Genomic DNA, 15,112 nt, shown 5'->3' with positions numbered 1-15,112 from the left:
CTCTTTTCCAAACTAAACCTACCCATTCTTTCAGCCTGTGGTCAGATGGCCTGCATTCCCTCCCTCTGCTCATCTTTGTCACTCACCTCTGGATCATTTCCAGTTTCTCTACACCCTTTCTATACATTGGTGACCAAAACCAGACCCAGTACTGCAGATGAGGCCTCGCCCCACTTGAGACCTTGCTTTTAGCGACCCAGCTGTGCACCTAAAAGTCACACAGTGTAGCCGCTGTTTGTCAGCTCTCCTGCCAACATAAAACTTTGTGGGCAAAACTTTTGTCTTTTGTGTGTGTGTGTGTGTGTGTGTGGGGGGGGTTAACACCTCTGAATGACAAAAGTTTTGTTTTTCACTTGCCAGCGTAGACATAGCCCTCCTTCCATCCCTTATGGGGTGTTCCCTCCAGCCCCTGCTCAGTCAACCCTCTGCCCTGGGCCGGACAAGGGATAGCGCCATCTAGAAGGGAGAGGCCCCATGTCCCATACCCCTGAGGCACTGCTACACTTGGGAGGCGGGAGGGAGCTGAGTGCACAGGGAGCCGGCCCCTCCGGGCAGGCGGACAGGGAGGGAGAAACGGGAGTAGTTGGATCCCTGCACACCTGACGTTAGCTCTACAAATGAAGGCAGGTGCACTGAGGAAGGGAAAGGTGGGGGGAGCCCAGGCAGCACCAGCACCAAAGCAGCCTCCACCTACTCTGACTCACCCACTCCACAGAGCAAAGTGGCCATCCACAGGGGAGCCCAGGGCTGGGCTAGCAGGGGTTCTGGATTGGCAGTGAGGGACACTGGCAAAGCTGAGGGGTAGGGAGCCCAGGGCTGGGCTAGCAGGGGGCTGTGGGTCAGGAGCGAGGGACACCGGCAGAGCTGGGGGAAGCCCTGGGCTCGCTAGCAGGGGGCTGCGGATCAGGAGTAAAGGGCACCGGCCGAGTTGGCAAGAGCCCAGGGCTGAGCTAGCCAGGGGCTGCAGGTTGGGAGTCAGGGGCACTAGCAGAGCTTGGGTGTTGGGGAGCCCAGGGCTGGGTGAGCAGTGAGTTTTGAGTCAGGAGTGAGGGGCACTGCCAGACCTGCGGGGGTGGGGAGCCCAGGGCTGGGCGAGCAGTGAGTTTCGAGTCAGGAGTGAGGGGCACTGCCAGACCTGCGGGGGTGGGGAGCCCAGGGCTGGACTAGCCTAGGCTAGCAGGGGGCTGCAGGTCAGGAATGAGGGGCACAGGCAGAGTTGGGGGGCTGGGCTAGCAGGGGGCTGCGGGTTGGGATTGAGGGGCACCAGCAGAGCTGGGTCTTTGGATCCGTCCTCATGACTCTCTCCTCCGTCCCTGGATGTGGCCGCTGCCCCCAGTGCTGTCGGTCCCGTCCCCACGTGTGTCCCGGGTGGGCGGGGACCGGCCGCTGCGTCCCGCCCCCAGCCCCGCGCTTCCCGGCCTGCCGCCGGCGCATGCTGCAATGCATCAATCCACACCCGCCCTCTGCGCTTGGCGCTTCCATTCCTTCGCAGCTGCTCGCCGCAGCCGGCTCCCCTGCAGTGCACCGGACAGGGGCTGAGCTGCAGGGTCCCCGCGCGCCTTCCGCACCGGGCCCCGGCTGCATCGCCCCCTCCCGGCCTGACTGGGCGCCGGCTTCATCGCCCCCTCCAAAGTGGGCACTGGCTCCATTGCATCATCCCTACTGGACACAGGCTTCATCACTACCTCCCTATTCCAGCCTAGTGGGCAGTGTCGAGGTCGCCCTGGGCATCCCCAAAGTGGGCGTGATTCCGGCAGGGCACCATGCCCTGATCACCGTTGGAGCTGGGTCAGGGCTGTTGGCTGGGTGTGGGCACCACCCAGGGATTTGCTGAGTGGCCAGTTTGCAGCTCTGCAGTGACACTGAGACAGCGGCTGGACCGGACCGAGCTGGGACCGCAGTGACCCCCCCCCACCAGGACTCCAGGCACCCAGTCCTGACAGCACCAGTCCCAGGCAGAGCAAGTGCATCCCTCGTGAACCTGAGTCATTTCATGGGCTGCCAGGATCCAGGTGGCAGCAGCTGAGCTGTGGACTCTGCTCTGTGGACCAGGGGAGCTGCGTCTGGACGGGGTCGCTGTGGAGGGCAAGGGACGCAGGCCTGCTGACAGCTCCCTGTGCTTCCCTGTTTATGGCTCCTCCGGCCAGCCCTGTTGTCTGCCCCGGGCTGTGGGGGTGCCCCTTTCCCAGCAGTGCTGGGCCCTGGGCCCATCTGGGGTGTCGCATGGCAGCGGGGGCAGCCAGGCTGTGCTAGCCTCTGCCTTGGGGAACGGGCCGGCCAGGACCAGCTGGGAGCATCCAGCCAGGACATTCCAAGGCACAGGCCGGGCAGTGCAGGGCGCCGAGCCCTTAGCTATAAATACCCTCCTGGAAGATTCCTGTCAAGGATCATCTGTCCGCTGAGCACGGAGCCGGCGGGCAGGGGCAGAGGGGGCCCACAGCACCAGCCCCACTGAGGAGCTGCCCCAGCTGGCCTGGGCCCCTGATCCCAGGGACCCACCATGGCCCTGCTGGGCCCATCACTCCTGCTCTGCCTCAGCCTTGGTGAGTGCACACCTGGAGCAAAAGATTGGGGGCTGAGGGCTGCCCAGAGAGGGGGCTCCTGGGCCATGGGGGAGGGGCTGCAGGGCCTATCCCAGTGGGGACTCCCTGAGCCCTCTCCACACCGTCCTTCCCCCCCCCCATCCCATTCTGGGGCAGATTCCCTCCCCTCAGGGAAAGCCTGGAGCAGGACGTAGCCACTGACCAGGGCAGGGTGGGACTAGCCCTGAGGCATGGAGAGATGGGGATGGGGAGACAGATAGACAGAGACAGACAGGGGGACATCGAGTGCCCAGAGCCATGATTCAGAGAAACGGGGCCACCTGCCCTCGCAGGGGCTGATCCCTCACAGGCTCTGGGGTGACACCGAGCGACCAGGGCAGGAACCACCTAGGAAAGTTTAGGTATCAGAATCCAACTGCAGTGACAAAATGAATAGCTCAGCCCTGGGCCCCCCCAGCTCTGCCGGCACCCCTCAGTCCCAGCCCGCAACCCCCTGCTAGCCCAGCCCTGAGCTCTGTCCTCAGCTCTGTTGGGGCCTCTCACTCCCAACCCGCAACCCCCTGCTAGCCCAGCCCTGGGCTCCACCCCCACACCCTCTGTTCTGCCAGCACCCCTCACTCCAGACCTGCAGCCCCCTGTCAGCCCAGCCCTGAACTCCACCCCACCCAGCTCTCCGGTGCCCCTCACTCCCGACCCGCAGTCCCCTGTCAGCCCAGCCCTGGGCTCCCCCCACCCAGTACTGCCCCAAGGTAATCTGGTGCATGCTGGGGCAGCACAGACACAGACAGACACCCACAGAGCAGGTGTGATCCTGTCCAGCCAACAGTGGCCTTCCCAGGCCCTTGCCTTGATCCCTACTTCTCCGGTGAGCGACCTGCAGCTCCCCCAGGGTGCAGGGCTCGTGCAGGCCCTCGAGAGCTGATTGGAGGGAAGGGAGGGGAAGGGGGAGCATATGGGGGAGCCTGGGGGCTGGGGATGGTTCTGGGAGTACTGAAGTGCAGATCTGGGGGTGCTGGTGGAAGGGGTGTAAATCAGAGGATGATGGGGTGCAGATGTGGGGTGCTGAGGTGGTTCTGGGGGTGCAGATTGGGGACTGGGGCTGGAGCTCAGGGGTGGTGTTGGGGGTCTGGAGGGGGCTCTGTGTGACCCTTTCACACCCTCCCTCCTCAGTGGCGTTGTGCTGGGCCGGCTGCGTGGAGGTGGAGTCCCACACCGAGGCCGTTTTCGGGATGACCTTCAAGATCCTCTGCATTTCCTGCAAGAAGCGGAGCGAGACTGAAGCCGAGGCCTACACGGAGTGGTACTTCAAGGAGAAGGGCACTGAGACCTTCACCAGGGTGCGTGAGGGCTGGCTGGGGGGTTGGACCGCACTGGAGGAAGCACAGGGTACGGGAGAGGGAATCAGGTTTCTGTCTAGGGCTTTCTGTTCTCCTCCCTGGGGCTTCCCCTGCACGCAGCCTCCTCCTTCACCCCATGTTTTGTTAGACGGCAGCTGGGCCCCACCCCAGAGGTGGCTGCATCTCAGCACTGGCCTGTTCCAGACAGGCCCTGGTGACTAACCAGCTGCCCTGAGGTGGGTGAAGGCAGACAAGGTTCGTTCTCTGCTGGGTGCTCACTACTCTCCGCCCCCTCCCCCCCCCCCCCCCCCCCCCCCCCCCCGCAACCCCTAGACTTCACTCCCCATCCAGGGCTGGGGATAGAACCCAGGATACCAGGTTCCCAGCCCCCGGGCTCTAACCAGTATACCCCATCCTCTTCCCAGGAGATGAACCTCCTATGAAAAACAGATACCACATCCGTACTGCCTTATGTCTCCCTTCACTGAATATGGGGGGGGGGGTCACTCTCTGTGATGCTGTGGGCCCGGGCGGGGTCACTCTCTGTGGGGCTAGAGGGGTCACTCTCTGTGGGGCTGTGGGGGGGAGTGTCACTCACCAGGGGGCTGTCCCCACTAGTTGCCCACGGACATGAGGGTCTCAGCCTGGCTTCCACTCTCCTAGCTCCCCCGGCGGGGTAACCCCAGCCTCACCCACAGTGCTGAGGCTGCTGTCCCGTCCCCAGCACATCACCACTGCTCCCTGTGGGGCTATGGTCAGGGGCAGGTGTCCCCTGCGTGGCTGTGGTCTGTGGCAGGCATCCCCTGTGGGGGTCTGGTCCGTGACAGTCATCCCTCATGGGAGTCTGGTCCAGGACAGACATCTTCCATGGGGCTGTGATCTGGGACAGGCGTCCCCCGCACTGCATGGCCGTCCCTCTGACTCCCTTCCCCCCCAGATCCTGCGCTACGACCCTGATGCGCTGCTGGAGGTGGTGGATGAGCGGTTCCAGGATCTGGTGGTGTGGAACGGCAGCAAGAACACGCGAGACCTGCAGGATCTGTCCATCTTCCTGACCAACGTGACCTATGCGCAGGCGGGCGAGTACCTGTGCCGTGTCGACCGCAACCTCACCTTCAACAGCTACGTTTACAACATCGTCATCAACAAGACCATCCACGTCGCAGTGGTGGACAAGGGTGAGTGGGTGGGTTCGCGGGCAGGGGGTGGGGCCATGGGCAGGAGCGGAACTATGTACACAGGGTGGTGCCACTAGGGTGGCCAGAGAGTGGGGGGTAAGAGGTTCCTGTATAAGACAAAGCACTGAATATTGGGACTGTCTCTATAAAATCAGGACCTCTGGTCGCCCTAGTGCCACGTACATGGGGCAGAGCCACAGGTACAGGGAAGTCACAGTAATGGAGTCAGGTCCACACATAGGGGTGGGGCTACCTACAGAGGTCAAAGCCAGAGACATCAGGGCAGGGCCACACGTGTGGGCTGTGGCCACATGGAGGGAGGGGTCTTATTCACTGGGGTGGGGCTACACACATGGGGCATGGTCCCACATCCTGAAAGTAAGGCAGCCCAGGTGTGAGGGTAGCACCATGCACTCAGGAGTGGAGGCACATACTGTGGGGGAGTTGAATCACATGGGGAGAGGGCCATACCCACGGGGAGTGAGGGCACAAGGGGGTAGAGCCACACACATGGGGGTGGAGGTACACATCAGGGGCGGAGCCACACAGAGGAGTGGGGCTGTACACCCATCCCCACTTCAGTCCAACCTGGTCTGGTGCAGGGGGCTGCAGGACAATCAGGCTGGGCTCCCGAGAGGGGCAGGAAGAGCTGGGGTTGGTTACCTTCTATGCATGCTGGGAGGCTCCGTGTGCACCCCATAAATTCAGCGGGGGAGGGGGACAGGGCGGGGAAGAGCTAAGGCACTAAAGGCCCCCGTGGCACAAGGCCCATTGGGGTTGAACTGGGCAGGTGGCCATGGCAGTGTCGGGAGAAGCCAGTTTCTGACGGCCAGAGGTGGGACGGTCTGGGGCAGCCCCCAGGAGCTGGGGGAACCTGTCCCATTGCCGACAAAGCTCGGGTTCCTGGAGGGGGTGCTGAGACAGGGCTGCCTGCCAGGCCTGCATGGTGATGGGTACTGAGCTGGCTTTTCCAGCAAGGAGCAGTGCTGGGGCAGAGGAGAAGGCTGTGGACAGTGGGGGGTCTCACCCTCTCCTCCCCCGCAGCGAATCGGGACATGGCGTCCATTGTGTCGGAGATCATGATGTATGTGCTCATTGTGGTGCTCACCATCTGGCTGGTGGCTGAGATGATTTATTGCTACAAGAAGATCGCGGCGGCCACTGAGGCGGCTGCACAGGAGAATGCGTGAGTGCAGAGAGCTGGGAGGGCTCAGAGGGGCAGGTGGAGGCTGGAAGGGGGTCAGGACCCAGGTGAAAGGTGCCTTGGGGAAGGCCAGGTGTGGTAGGGTGACCAGGTGTCCAGTTTTCAACCAGAACACCTGGTTGAAAAGGGACCCTGGTGGCTCCGGTCAGCACTGCTGACCGGGCCGTTAAAAGTCCAGTGCTGCAGGAGTAATGAAGGCTAGTCCCTACCTGTCCTGGCTCCACTCTGCATTCCGGAAGTGGCCAGCAGTTCCAGCTCTTAGGCGGAGGGGCCAGAGGACTCAGCGCGCTGCCCCAGACCCGAGCACTGGCTCTGCACTCCCATTGGCCAGGAACTGTGGCCAATGGGAGCTGTGGGGCGGTGCCTGCAGGTGAGAGCAGCGCGCAGAGCCTCCTGCCCCACCCTCTCCCACCTGGAAACTGGACCTGCTGGCCACTTCTGGGGCGTGGAGCCAGGACAGGCAGGAAGCCTGCCTTAGACTCCCCGCTGTGCCGCTGACTGGGAGCCGCAGGAGGTAAGCCCGCACCCCAACACCCTCATCCCTGACCCCACCCCAGAGTCTGCACCCCCAGATGGAGCCCTCACCTGCTCCTGCACCTAATCCCCCTGCCCCAGCCCAGAGCCACCTCCAATACCCTGAACCCCTCTGCCCCACCTCCCATCCTGGAGCCCCCCCTACACCCCAAACTCCTCAATCCTGGCCCCACCCCAGAGCCCACACCCCCAAATGGAGCCCTCACTTACCCTGCACCCCACCCCCTGGTGCAACCCGCAGCCCCCTCCTGCACCCTAACCCCCTGCCCCAGCCCAGTGAACGTGAGTGAGGGTGCGGGAGAGCGAGCCACCGAGGGAGGGGGAATGTAGTGAGTGGGGCGCAGGACCTCGGGAAGGGTGGTCTAGGGTGTTCGGTTTTGTTCAGTTAGAAAGTTGGCAACCCTGGGGTCGGCAGTGGATGGCAGGCTGTCCTCACCCCCATCTGTCCACAGCTCCGAGTACCTGGCCATCACGTCGGAGAGCAAGGAGAACTGTGCCGGGGTGCAGGTGGCAGAATAGCTCTTGGGGGCCGTCCGTGAGCCTGGGGGACCTCGTGAGCCGGGTAAGCCCAGACGGGCGGGAGCCCTGGGGGGTTGGCCTGGCCCACAGGATTTGGCGCTACCCTGCATCCTCCTATCAGATTCTGCCTCGCTGCACCCCCAGCACCGACTGCCTCTGCCAGCCCCATGGCCCCTCCCCACCTTGGTAGGGGCACAAGAGTTCCCTGTACCCACCATAGCGCTGTGCCTTGTGCCCCTGCCTTGTGGGCCAGAGCCAGGAGAGAACCCAGCCTCCCCTGCTCTAACCACTAGACCCCACTCCTCTCCCAGAGCCAGGAGAGAACCCAGGAGTCCTGGCTCCCAGTCTAACCACTAGGCCTCACTCCTTTCCCTATCTCAACTACAATTTATTGTAAAACAGTGTCACGTCCCACTCCCATGGTGGACCCCAGAGAGGATAACAGCCCACTCGCTAACAGCAGCGAGGTTCTCCTTTGGCTGCAGGGGCTGTGGTCAGGGTGGCCTGGTTTTGAGTGACATTGTTTGTTGCAGGCCTGAGGCGACGGTGAGGAACGAATGAAGGACGAGGGGAGCGATTCGAGATGGGGTGCCCCCCAGAGAGTGCCCCGCAACTGGCTCCCCCACACACCCTGCACGCCTGGTGCCGCCCCAAACAAAGCATGTTGTTATGAATCCTAGTGCTCGCTCTCCCAGACCCACGGGGGGCGGACAGTGGGCACCTCGCTCTTTTAGATACATCCCTTCGCCTCACAGTGAGCGAGGCTGCCCCCGCCACAATGCATGATGGGGGAAGCAACATGGCCGCTGCTCACGCAATGCAAAGCTTGGCCTCGGCCTGCTCCAGCCCCTCTGCCCCCACCTCTGGGCACTGCACTCGCGCTTTCTGGTTTGCACATTTCTCGCGCTTCAGGTTGTTTTGGTGACTTCACTGCCAGCATGTTCTGGGTCTGAGGAGCAGGGGCCTGATGTGGGACATCCTGGACGGGGAGGGAAGGGCATCAGAGCCCCAAACAGCTTCCAGCCTGGTCCCAGGTTACCAGCGCAAAGCATCAGCCTCTCAGGGACTTGGGTGAGGGCCTCCAAGCTGGCCGCCCAGTGGGTTCGTAGGCCTCAGCCAGACTCGAAGCAGTGTCCAGGATGCCTGCGTCCTGCGATTCCATGGTCCCAGCCACATGAGAGGATGGGGGATGCCTCCAACATGGCTGTCCAATGGGTTCCAATTTGGCCACACCCAAGGCACCATAGGGATGGGAGAAATGTCCAAGATGGCTGCCAAAGGGTCCTGAGGCCCCACCCAGAGGCTGAGACAGGCATACAAGATGGCTGCCTTCAGGACCCCAGGCATGTTCCCTGAAGGAGCCAGTGTTTCCATTTGCAAATGGGATGTTCCCCATTGCCCTAGGGGGCTGCTTTGCGGACTCCCAGAGCAGACTCCCCTGGGTCCCCCACCCTCCATCCCCTCCCAACGGTCAAGGTATGGCAGGCAGGGCAGGGCTAGGTTAGGACTCCTCCAGGTCCATGGCACTCAGATAGCTCCTCCTGTTGGGGGGTGGGGGGGCGGGGCTGAGATCTGGGGGAGCAGCCCCCACAGAGGGTATCTGAGGGGTTTGCTAGTAAGTGCCCTCCTCAGCCTTCCAAGGGGTGCTGCAGACTCTTCCCCCTCCCCTCCATGCACTGACACCTGAGATACCAGCTGCCCCCTTTGCCATCCAGCCCCCCATGCAATATCCCCCCAGTGCCATATCCTTCCATGCCATCCAGCCATATCTCCCATGCCAGCCAGCCCCTTCAATGCCATCTTTCCAAAGCCATATTCCCTGTGCCAGCCAGCACCCCCATGCCATCCCGCTCCCCAATGCCATGTCCCTCTCAGTCCCCCTGGCCCAGGGGACCCATCACCCCAACCCAGCCACTCTGGGCTCTTCAGGGAATACAGCTGAGTGGCTTCTGGCCCTTCCTCCTCCGACCCTTGGACAGGTCCTGGGGACCCGCCCGTCACGGTGCCGTAGGGGCTGTTCATGGAATAAAGAGACTGGATTTCATCCTGCACTCACAGTGTGATTCCTGGGGTGGAGGGGACATGGGGCGGGGGATAGAGGTGGGGTATGGGTGTAATGGGTTGTCAACCCCCACGGTGCAGCCTGGGAGCTGTGGGAGCTGCTGTGCCCCCTAACCCACCAGCTGGGCAGGCTGCTCTCACACTGCTTTGTAGAGATTCAGCCAGCCTCTCCAGGACCGTGTTATCACCCAGCATGACAACAGGTGGTGCCACATACCCAACTGAGCTACCTGAGTGCTTTACCTAAGCCACTCAAGGACAGAGAGAAGACAACATTCAATTTCCCATCTCCCCAGCCTTTCACGCTCGCTGGAGTATAAACCCAGTATTATACCATCTTGCACTGTACAATGCAAGCTCATTAATATAGTTTGCTTTCCCCTTGATATGGGAAAGATATGCAAAAGCCTTTGTTTACAGAGATGAGATTTTCCCACCCACTTCATTTAAAACAAGCTGGTAAAGATAAGAACATAAAACATGTTTATTAACTACAGAAAGATAGATTTTAAGTGACAGCAAACAGATCAAAGCAGATTACCTAGTAAATAAACAAAACCACAAACAGCCTAAAATACTAGAGGGATAAGATTTGAAGTGGTAATTTCTCCATCTTACTGATGATACAAGCAGTTCATTGAGTTTTCATATACTGGTTAAAAATCTCTTTAGCCTGGGACCAGCATTTTCCCCCAATTCAGTCTTTGTTCCCAGGCGTTGCCAGGAGTGTCCTTGTGTGAGGACACCAGATGACGTCACTCCCTGCCTTGTATAGCTTTAACTTATAGCGGGAACCCTGTGTTCCAAACTCAGTTCCCAGTCCAGTTTGTGGACAAATACAGGTACCAAAATGGAGTTCAATGTCATGTGGCCTGGTCACATGCCCTTACATGCCTTGTTGAGTCATAGCAACCATTACTCATAGGCTGGCTGAAATGTTCACACAGGAAGGCTAAACTCTTCCATGGTCCATTGGCTTTGTTGGTGAGCCATTAGCACTGTCTAGCTTCTTCATTGTTGTACCTGAAAGGCTAGCTGTGGGGGTTACCCACAGTAAGCACGAAATACAGGTACATAGTCAATATTCATAACTTCAGATACAAAAATGATACATGCCCACAAATAGGATAATCATATTTGGCAAATTGTAACTTTTCCAAAGACACCTCACATGACCCATTTAGTACAAAATGCATCATAATTATGCAATAATCACACCATAATCATCACTATGATGAGTATGGGGTGTAGTGTCACGGGGGGTCAGGGACCAGATAGGGGGCTATGTGGGTGATAGAGGTGGGGGGTGATGGTAAATATGGGGTTAGGTAGAGGGGGATCTTGGGAAGTGGGAGGCATGGGGAGTGCAGGCTGGAATGGGGAGAGGGATCCTGGCAGCAGGGGAGGGGGTGGTGTGAGTAGTGCAGGCTGCGGGGGAGGGGGCCGGGAGATAGGAAGGGAGACTTGCAGTAGAGGAGGGGACAGCATGGGGAGTTCAGGCTGACAGGGGGAGAAGGGGGTGGCATGGGGGAAATGAAGGAAGGGGGCTGGAAGGGAGCCTGTCAGCATGGGAGGGGGTGGCGTGGGGAGTGCAGGCCATGAGGGCAGAGAGGTTGCAGCTGATGTGGGGCATGGTCTGTCACAGACCCACAGATTGTGCCCACTCTTGGCCCCATACAGTCCCTGGGGGGGGAACCTCCTTCATTGTGACATCCCTTCTTGGGGGTCCACTCTCAGGGGTTAAGCCCCTCCACCTTCTGGAACCGCAGTTCTCTGAGCCTAAGCCCTGGTCTACACTAGAAGTTTAGGTCGAATTTAGCAGCATTAAATCCATGTAAACCTGCACCCGTCCACACGATGAAGCCCTTTTTTTCAACTTAAAGGGCTCTTAAAATCGATTTCCTTAATCCACCTCTGACAAGTGGATTAGTGCTTAAATCGGCCTTGCCGGGTCGAATTTGGGGTACTGTGGGTGCAATTAGACAGTATTGGCCTCTGGGAGCTATCCCAGAGTGCTCTATTGTGACCGCTCTGGGACAGCACTCTCAACTCAGATGCACTGGCTAGATAGACAGGAAAAGGCCCACGAACTTTTGAATTTCAATTTCCTGTTTGCATGGTCACCTGCAGCTTGCCACGCTGGCCAGAGCTCATCAGCAGAGGTGACCATGATGGAGTCCCAGAATTGCAAAAGAGCTCCAGCATGGACCAAATGGGAGGTACGGGATCTGATCACTGTATGGGGAGAGGAATCCGTGCTATCAGAACTCTGTTCCAGTTTTCGAAATGCCAAAACATTTGTCAAAATCTCCCAGGGCATGAAGGACAGAGGCCATAACAGGGACCTGAAGCAATGCCGCATGAAACTTAAGGAGCTGAGGCAAGCCTACCAGAAAACCAGAGAGGCAAACGGCCGCTCCAGGTCAGAGCCCCAAACATGCCGCTTCTATGATGAGCTGCATGCCATTTTAGGGGGTTCAGCCACCACTACCCCAGCCGTGTTGTTTGACTCCTTCAATGGAGATGGAGGCAACACAGAGGCAGGTTTTGGGGACGAGGAAGATGATGAAATTGTAGATAGCTCACAGCAAGCAAGCGGAGAAACCGGTTTTCCTGACAGCCAGGAACTGTTTCTCACCCTGGACCTGGAGGCAGTCCCCCCAGGACCCACCCAAGGCTGCCTCCCAGACCCGTCAGGCAGAGAAGGGACCTCTGGTGAGTGTACCTTTTAAAATACTATACATGGTGTAAAAGCAAGCTTGTTTAATGATTAATTTGCCCTGTCATTTGCGGCTCTCCTGGATGTACTCCCAAAGCCTTTGCAAAAGGTTTCTGGGGAGGGCAGCCTTATTCCACCCACCATGGTAGGACACTTTACCACACCAGGCCAGTAGGATGTACTCGGGAATCATTGTAGAACAAAGCATTGCAGTGTATGTTTGCTGGCATTCAAACAACATCCATTCTTTATCTCTCTGTGTTGTCCTCAGGAGAGTGATATCATTCATGGTCACCTGGTTGAAATAGGGTGCTTTTCTTAAGAGGACATGCAGAGGTGCCCGTTCCTGCTGGGCTGTTTGCATGTGGCTGAACAGAAATGTTCCCCGCTGTTAGCTGGGGGTGGGGGTGAGGGGCTAGCCACGTGGTGGGGGGAGGCAAAATGCGACCTTGGAATGAAAGCACATGTGCTGTGTATGTAATGTTAACAGCAAGGTTTACCGTGAAAGAGTGTAGCCATTGTTCTAGAAAATGTGTCTTTCTAAATACCACTGCCTCTTTTTTTTATCCACCAGCTGCATGTGTTTCAATGATCACAGGATCTTCTCCTTCCCAGAGGCTAGTGAAGATTAGAAGGTGAAAAAAACGCACTCATGATGAAATGTTCTCTGAGCTCATGGTGTCCTCCCACACTGACATAGCACAGACGACTGCGTGGAGGCAGACAATGTCAGAGTGCAGGAAAGCACAATATGACCAGGAGGAGAGGTGGCAGGCTGAAGAGAGTAAATGGCAAGCTGAAGAGAGTAAGTGGCGGGCTGAAGAGAGGGCTGAAGCTCAAATGTGGTGCCAGCATGATGAGAGGAGGCAGGATTCAATGCTGAGGCTGCTGGAGGATCAAACCAATATGCTCCAGCATATGGCTGAGCTGCAGGAAAGGCAGCTGGAGCACAGACCGCCACTACAGTCCCTGTGTAACCAACCACCCTCCTCCCCAAGTTCCATAGCCTCCTCGCCCAGACGCCCAAGAACGCGGTGAGGGAGCCTCCGGCCACCCGGCCACTCCACCCCAGAGGATTGCCCAAGCAACAGAAGGCTGGCATTCAATAAGTTTTAAAGTTTTAAACTTTTAAAGTGCTGTGTGGCCTTGTCCTTCCCTCCTCCACCACCCTTCCTGGTGCTTCTCTCCTCCACCACCCTTCCTGGGCTACCTTGGTAGTTATCCCTCTATTTCTGTGATGAATGAATAAAGAATGCATGAATATGAAGCAACAATGACTTTATTGCCTCTGCAAGTGGTGATCGAAGGGAGGAGGGGAGGGTGGTTAGCTTACAGGGAAGTAGAGTGAACCAAGGGGCGGTGGGTTTCATCATGGAAAAACAAACAGAACTTTCACACCATAGCCTGTCCAGTCATGAAACTGGTTTTCAAAGCTTCTCTGATGCGCACCGCGCCCTCCTGTGCTCTTCTAACCACCCTGGTGTCTAGCTATGCAAAACCAGCAGCCAGGCAATTTGCCTCAACCTCCCACCACGCCATAAACGTCTCCCCCTTACTCTTACAGATATTATGGAGCGCACAGCAAGCAGTAATAACAGTGGGAATATTGGTTTCGCTGAGGTCTAACCGAGTCAGTAAACTGCACCAGCGCGCTTTTTAACGTCCCAATGCACATTCTACCACCATTCTGCACTTGCTCAGCCTCTAGTTGAACAGCTCCTGACTACTGTCCAGGCTGCCTGTGTATGGCTTCATGAGCCATGGCATTAAGGGGTAGGCTGGGTCCCCAAGGATACATATAGGCATTTCAACGTCCCCAACGGTTATTTTCTGGTCTGGGAATAAAGTCCCGTCTTGCAGCTTTTGAAACAGACCAGAGTTCCTGAAGATGCGAGCGTTATGTACCTTTCCCGGCCATCCCACGTTGATGTTGGTGAAACGTCCCTTGTGATCCACCAGTGCTTGCAGCACTATTGAAAAGTACCCCTTGCGGTTTATGTACTCGCCAGCTTGGTGCTCCGGTGCCAAGATAGGGATATGGGTTCCATCTATGGCCCCACCACAGTTAGGGAATCCCATTGCAGCAAAGCCATCCACTATGACCTGCACATTTCCCAGGGTCACTACCCTTGATATCAGCAGATCTTTGATTGCTTTGGCTACTTGCATCACAGCAGCCCCCACAGTAGATTTGCCCAGTCCAAATTGATTCCCAACGGACTGGTAGCTTTCTGGCATTGCAAGCTTCCACAGGGCTATTGCCACTCGCTTCTCAACTGTGGGGGCTGCTCTCATCTTGGTATTCTTGCGCCTCAGGGCAGGGGAAAGCAAGTCACAAAGTTCCATGAAAGTGCCCTTATGCATGCGAAAGTTTTGCAACCACTGGGAATCGTCCCAGACCTGCAACACTATGCGGTCCCATCAGTCTGTGCTTGTTTCCCGAGCCCAGAATCAGCGTTCCACCACATGAACCTGGCCCATTAGCACCATGATGCCCACATTGGCAGGGCCCCTGCTTTGAGAGAAGTCTGTGTCCATGTCCTCATCACTCACGTTACCGCGCTGACGTCGCCTACTCGCCCGGTATCGCTCTGCCAGGTTCCAGTGCTGCATATACTGCTGGATAATGCGTGTGGTGTTTAATGTGCTCCTAATTGCCAACGTGATCTGAGCGGGCTCCATGATTGCCGTGGTATGGCATCTGCACAGAAAAAAGGCCCGGAACAATTGTCTGCCATTGCCCTGACAGAGGGAGGGGTGATTGACGACATGGCTTACAGGATTGGCTTACAGGGCATTAAAATCAACAATGGGGGTGGCTTTGCGAGAAACTGAATGGCCCCCTCAAGGATAGAACTCAAAACCTCAAGGATAGAACTCAAAACTGGGTTTGGCAGGCCATTGATTTCACAGAGGGAAGGAGGAGAAAATGAATACAAAACAAATATGGTCTATTTCTTGTTTTGAGCCACGTCATCTATCTTTATACATCTTGCTGGCAGAAGACAGTGCAGTAT

General features: G+C 57.8%; 1 protein-coding gene and 1 long non-coding RNA gene across 3 annotated transcripts; both read left to right on the top strand.

The window, feature by feature from the left end:
* The first annotated feature begins 1,408 nt into the window (after positions 1-1,408).
* Positions 1,409-9,359, top strand: SCN1B (sodium voltage-gated channel beta subunit 1). Of its 2 annotated transcripts, XM_073323021.1 has the most exons (6): positions 1,411-2,543; positions 3,714-3,880; positions 4,818-5,058; positions 6,103-6,244; positions 7,249-7,358; positions 7,849-9,359. In XM_073323021.1, the coding sequence occupies exons 1-5, from the start codon at positions 2,501-2,503 to the stop codon at positions 7,313-7,315; spliced, it is 660 nt and encodes a 219-aa protein (XP_073179122.1). In that variant the 5' UTR covers positions 1,411-2,500; the 3' UTR covers positions 7,316-7,358; positions 7,849-9,359. The 2 variants fall into 2 exon arrangements, with proteins under 2 accessions (XP_073179123.1, XP_073179122.1); XM_073323022.1 differs by lacking the exon at positions 6,103-6,244 and having other exon boundaries at positions 1,409-2,543.
* Positions 9,360-10,968: 1,609 nt separating this feature from the next.
* Positions 10,969-13,362, top strand: LOC140902684 (uncharacterized). The gene is made up of 2 exons (XR_012156104.1): positions 10,969-12,091; positions 12,670-13,362. It is a non-coding gene; the product is annotated as an uncharacterized lncRNA (long non-coding RNA).
* The last annotated feature ends 1,750 nt before the right edge of the window (positions 13,363-15,112 follow it).

Source organism: Lepidochelys kempii, chromosome 24 (genome assembly GCF_965140265.1).
Source record: "Lepidochelys kempii isolate rLepKem1 chromosome 24, rLepKem1.hap2, whole genome shotgun sequence".
Classification (NCBI taxonomy): Eukaryota; Metazoa; Chordata; order Testudines; family Cheloniidae; genus Lepidochelys; species Lepidochelys kempii.
Note: the sequence above shows the minus strand (reverse complement) of the source record. Positions and strands in the feature narration are given on the sequence as shown.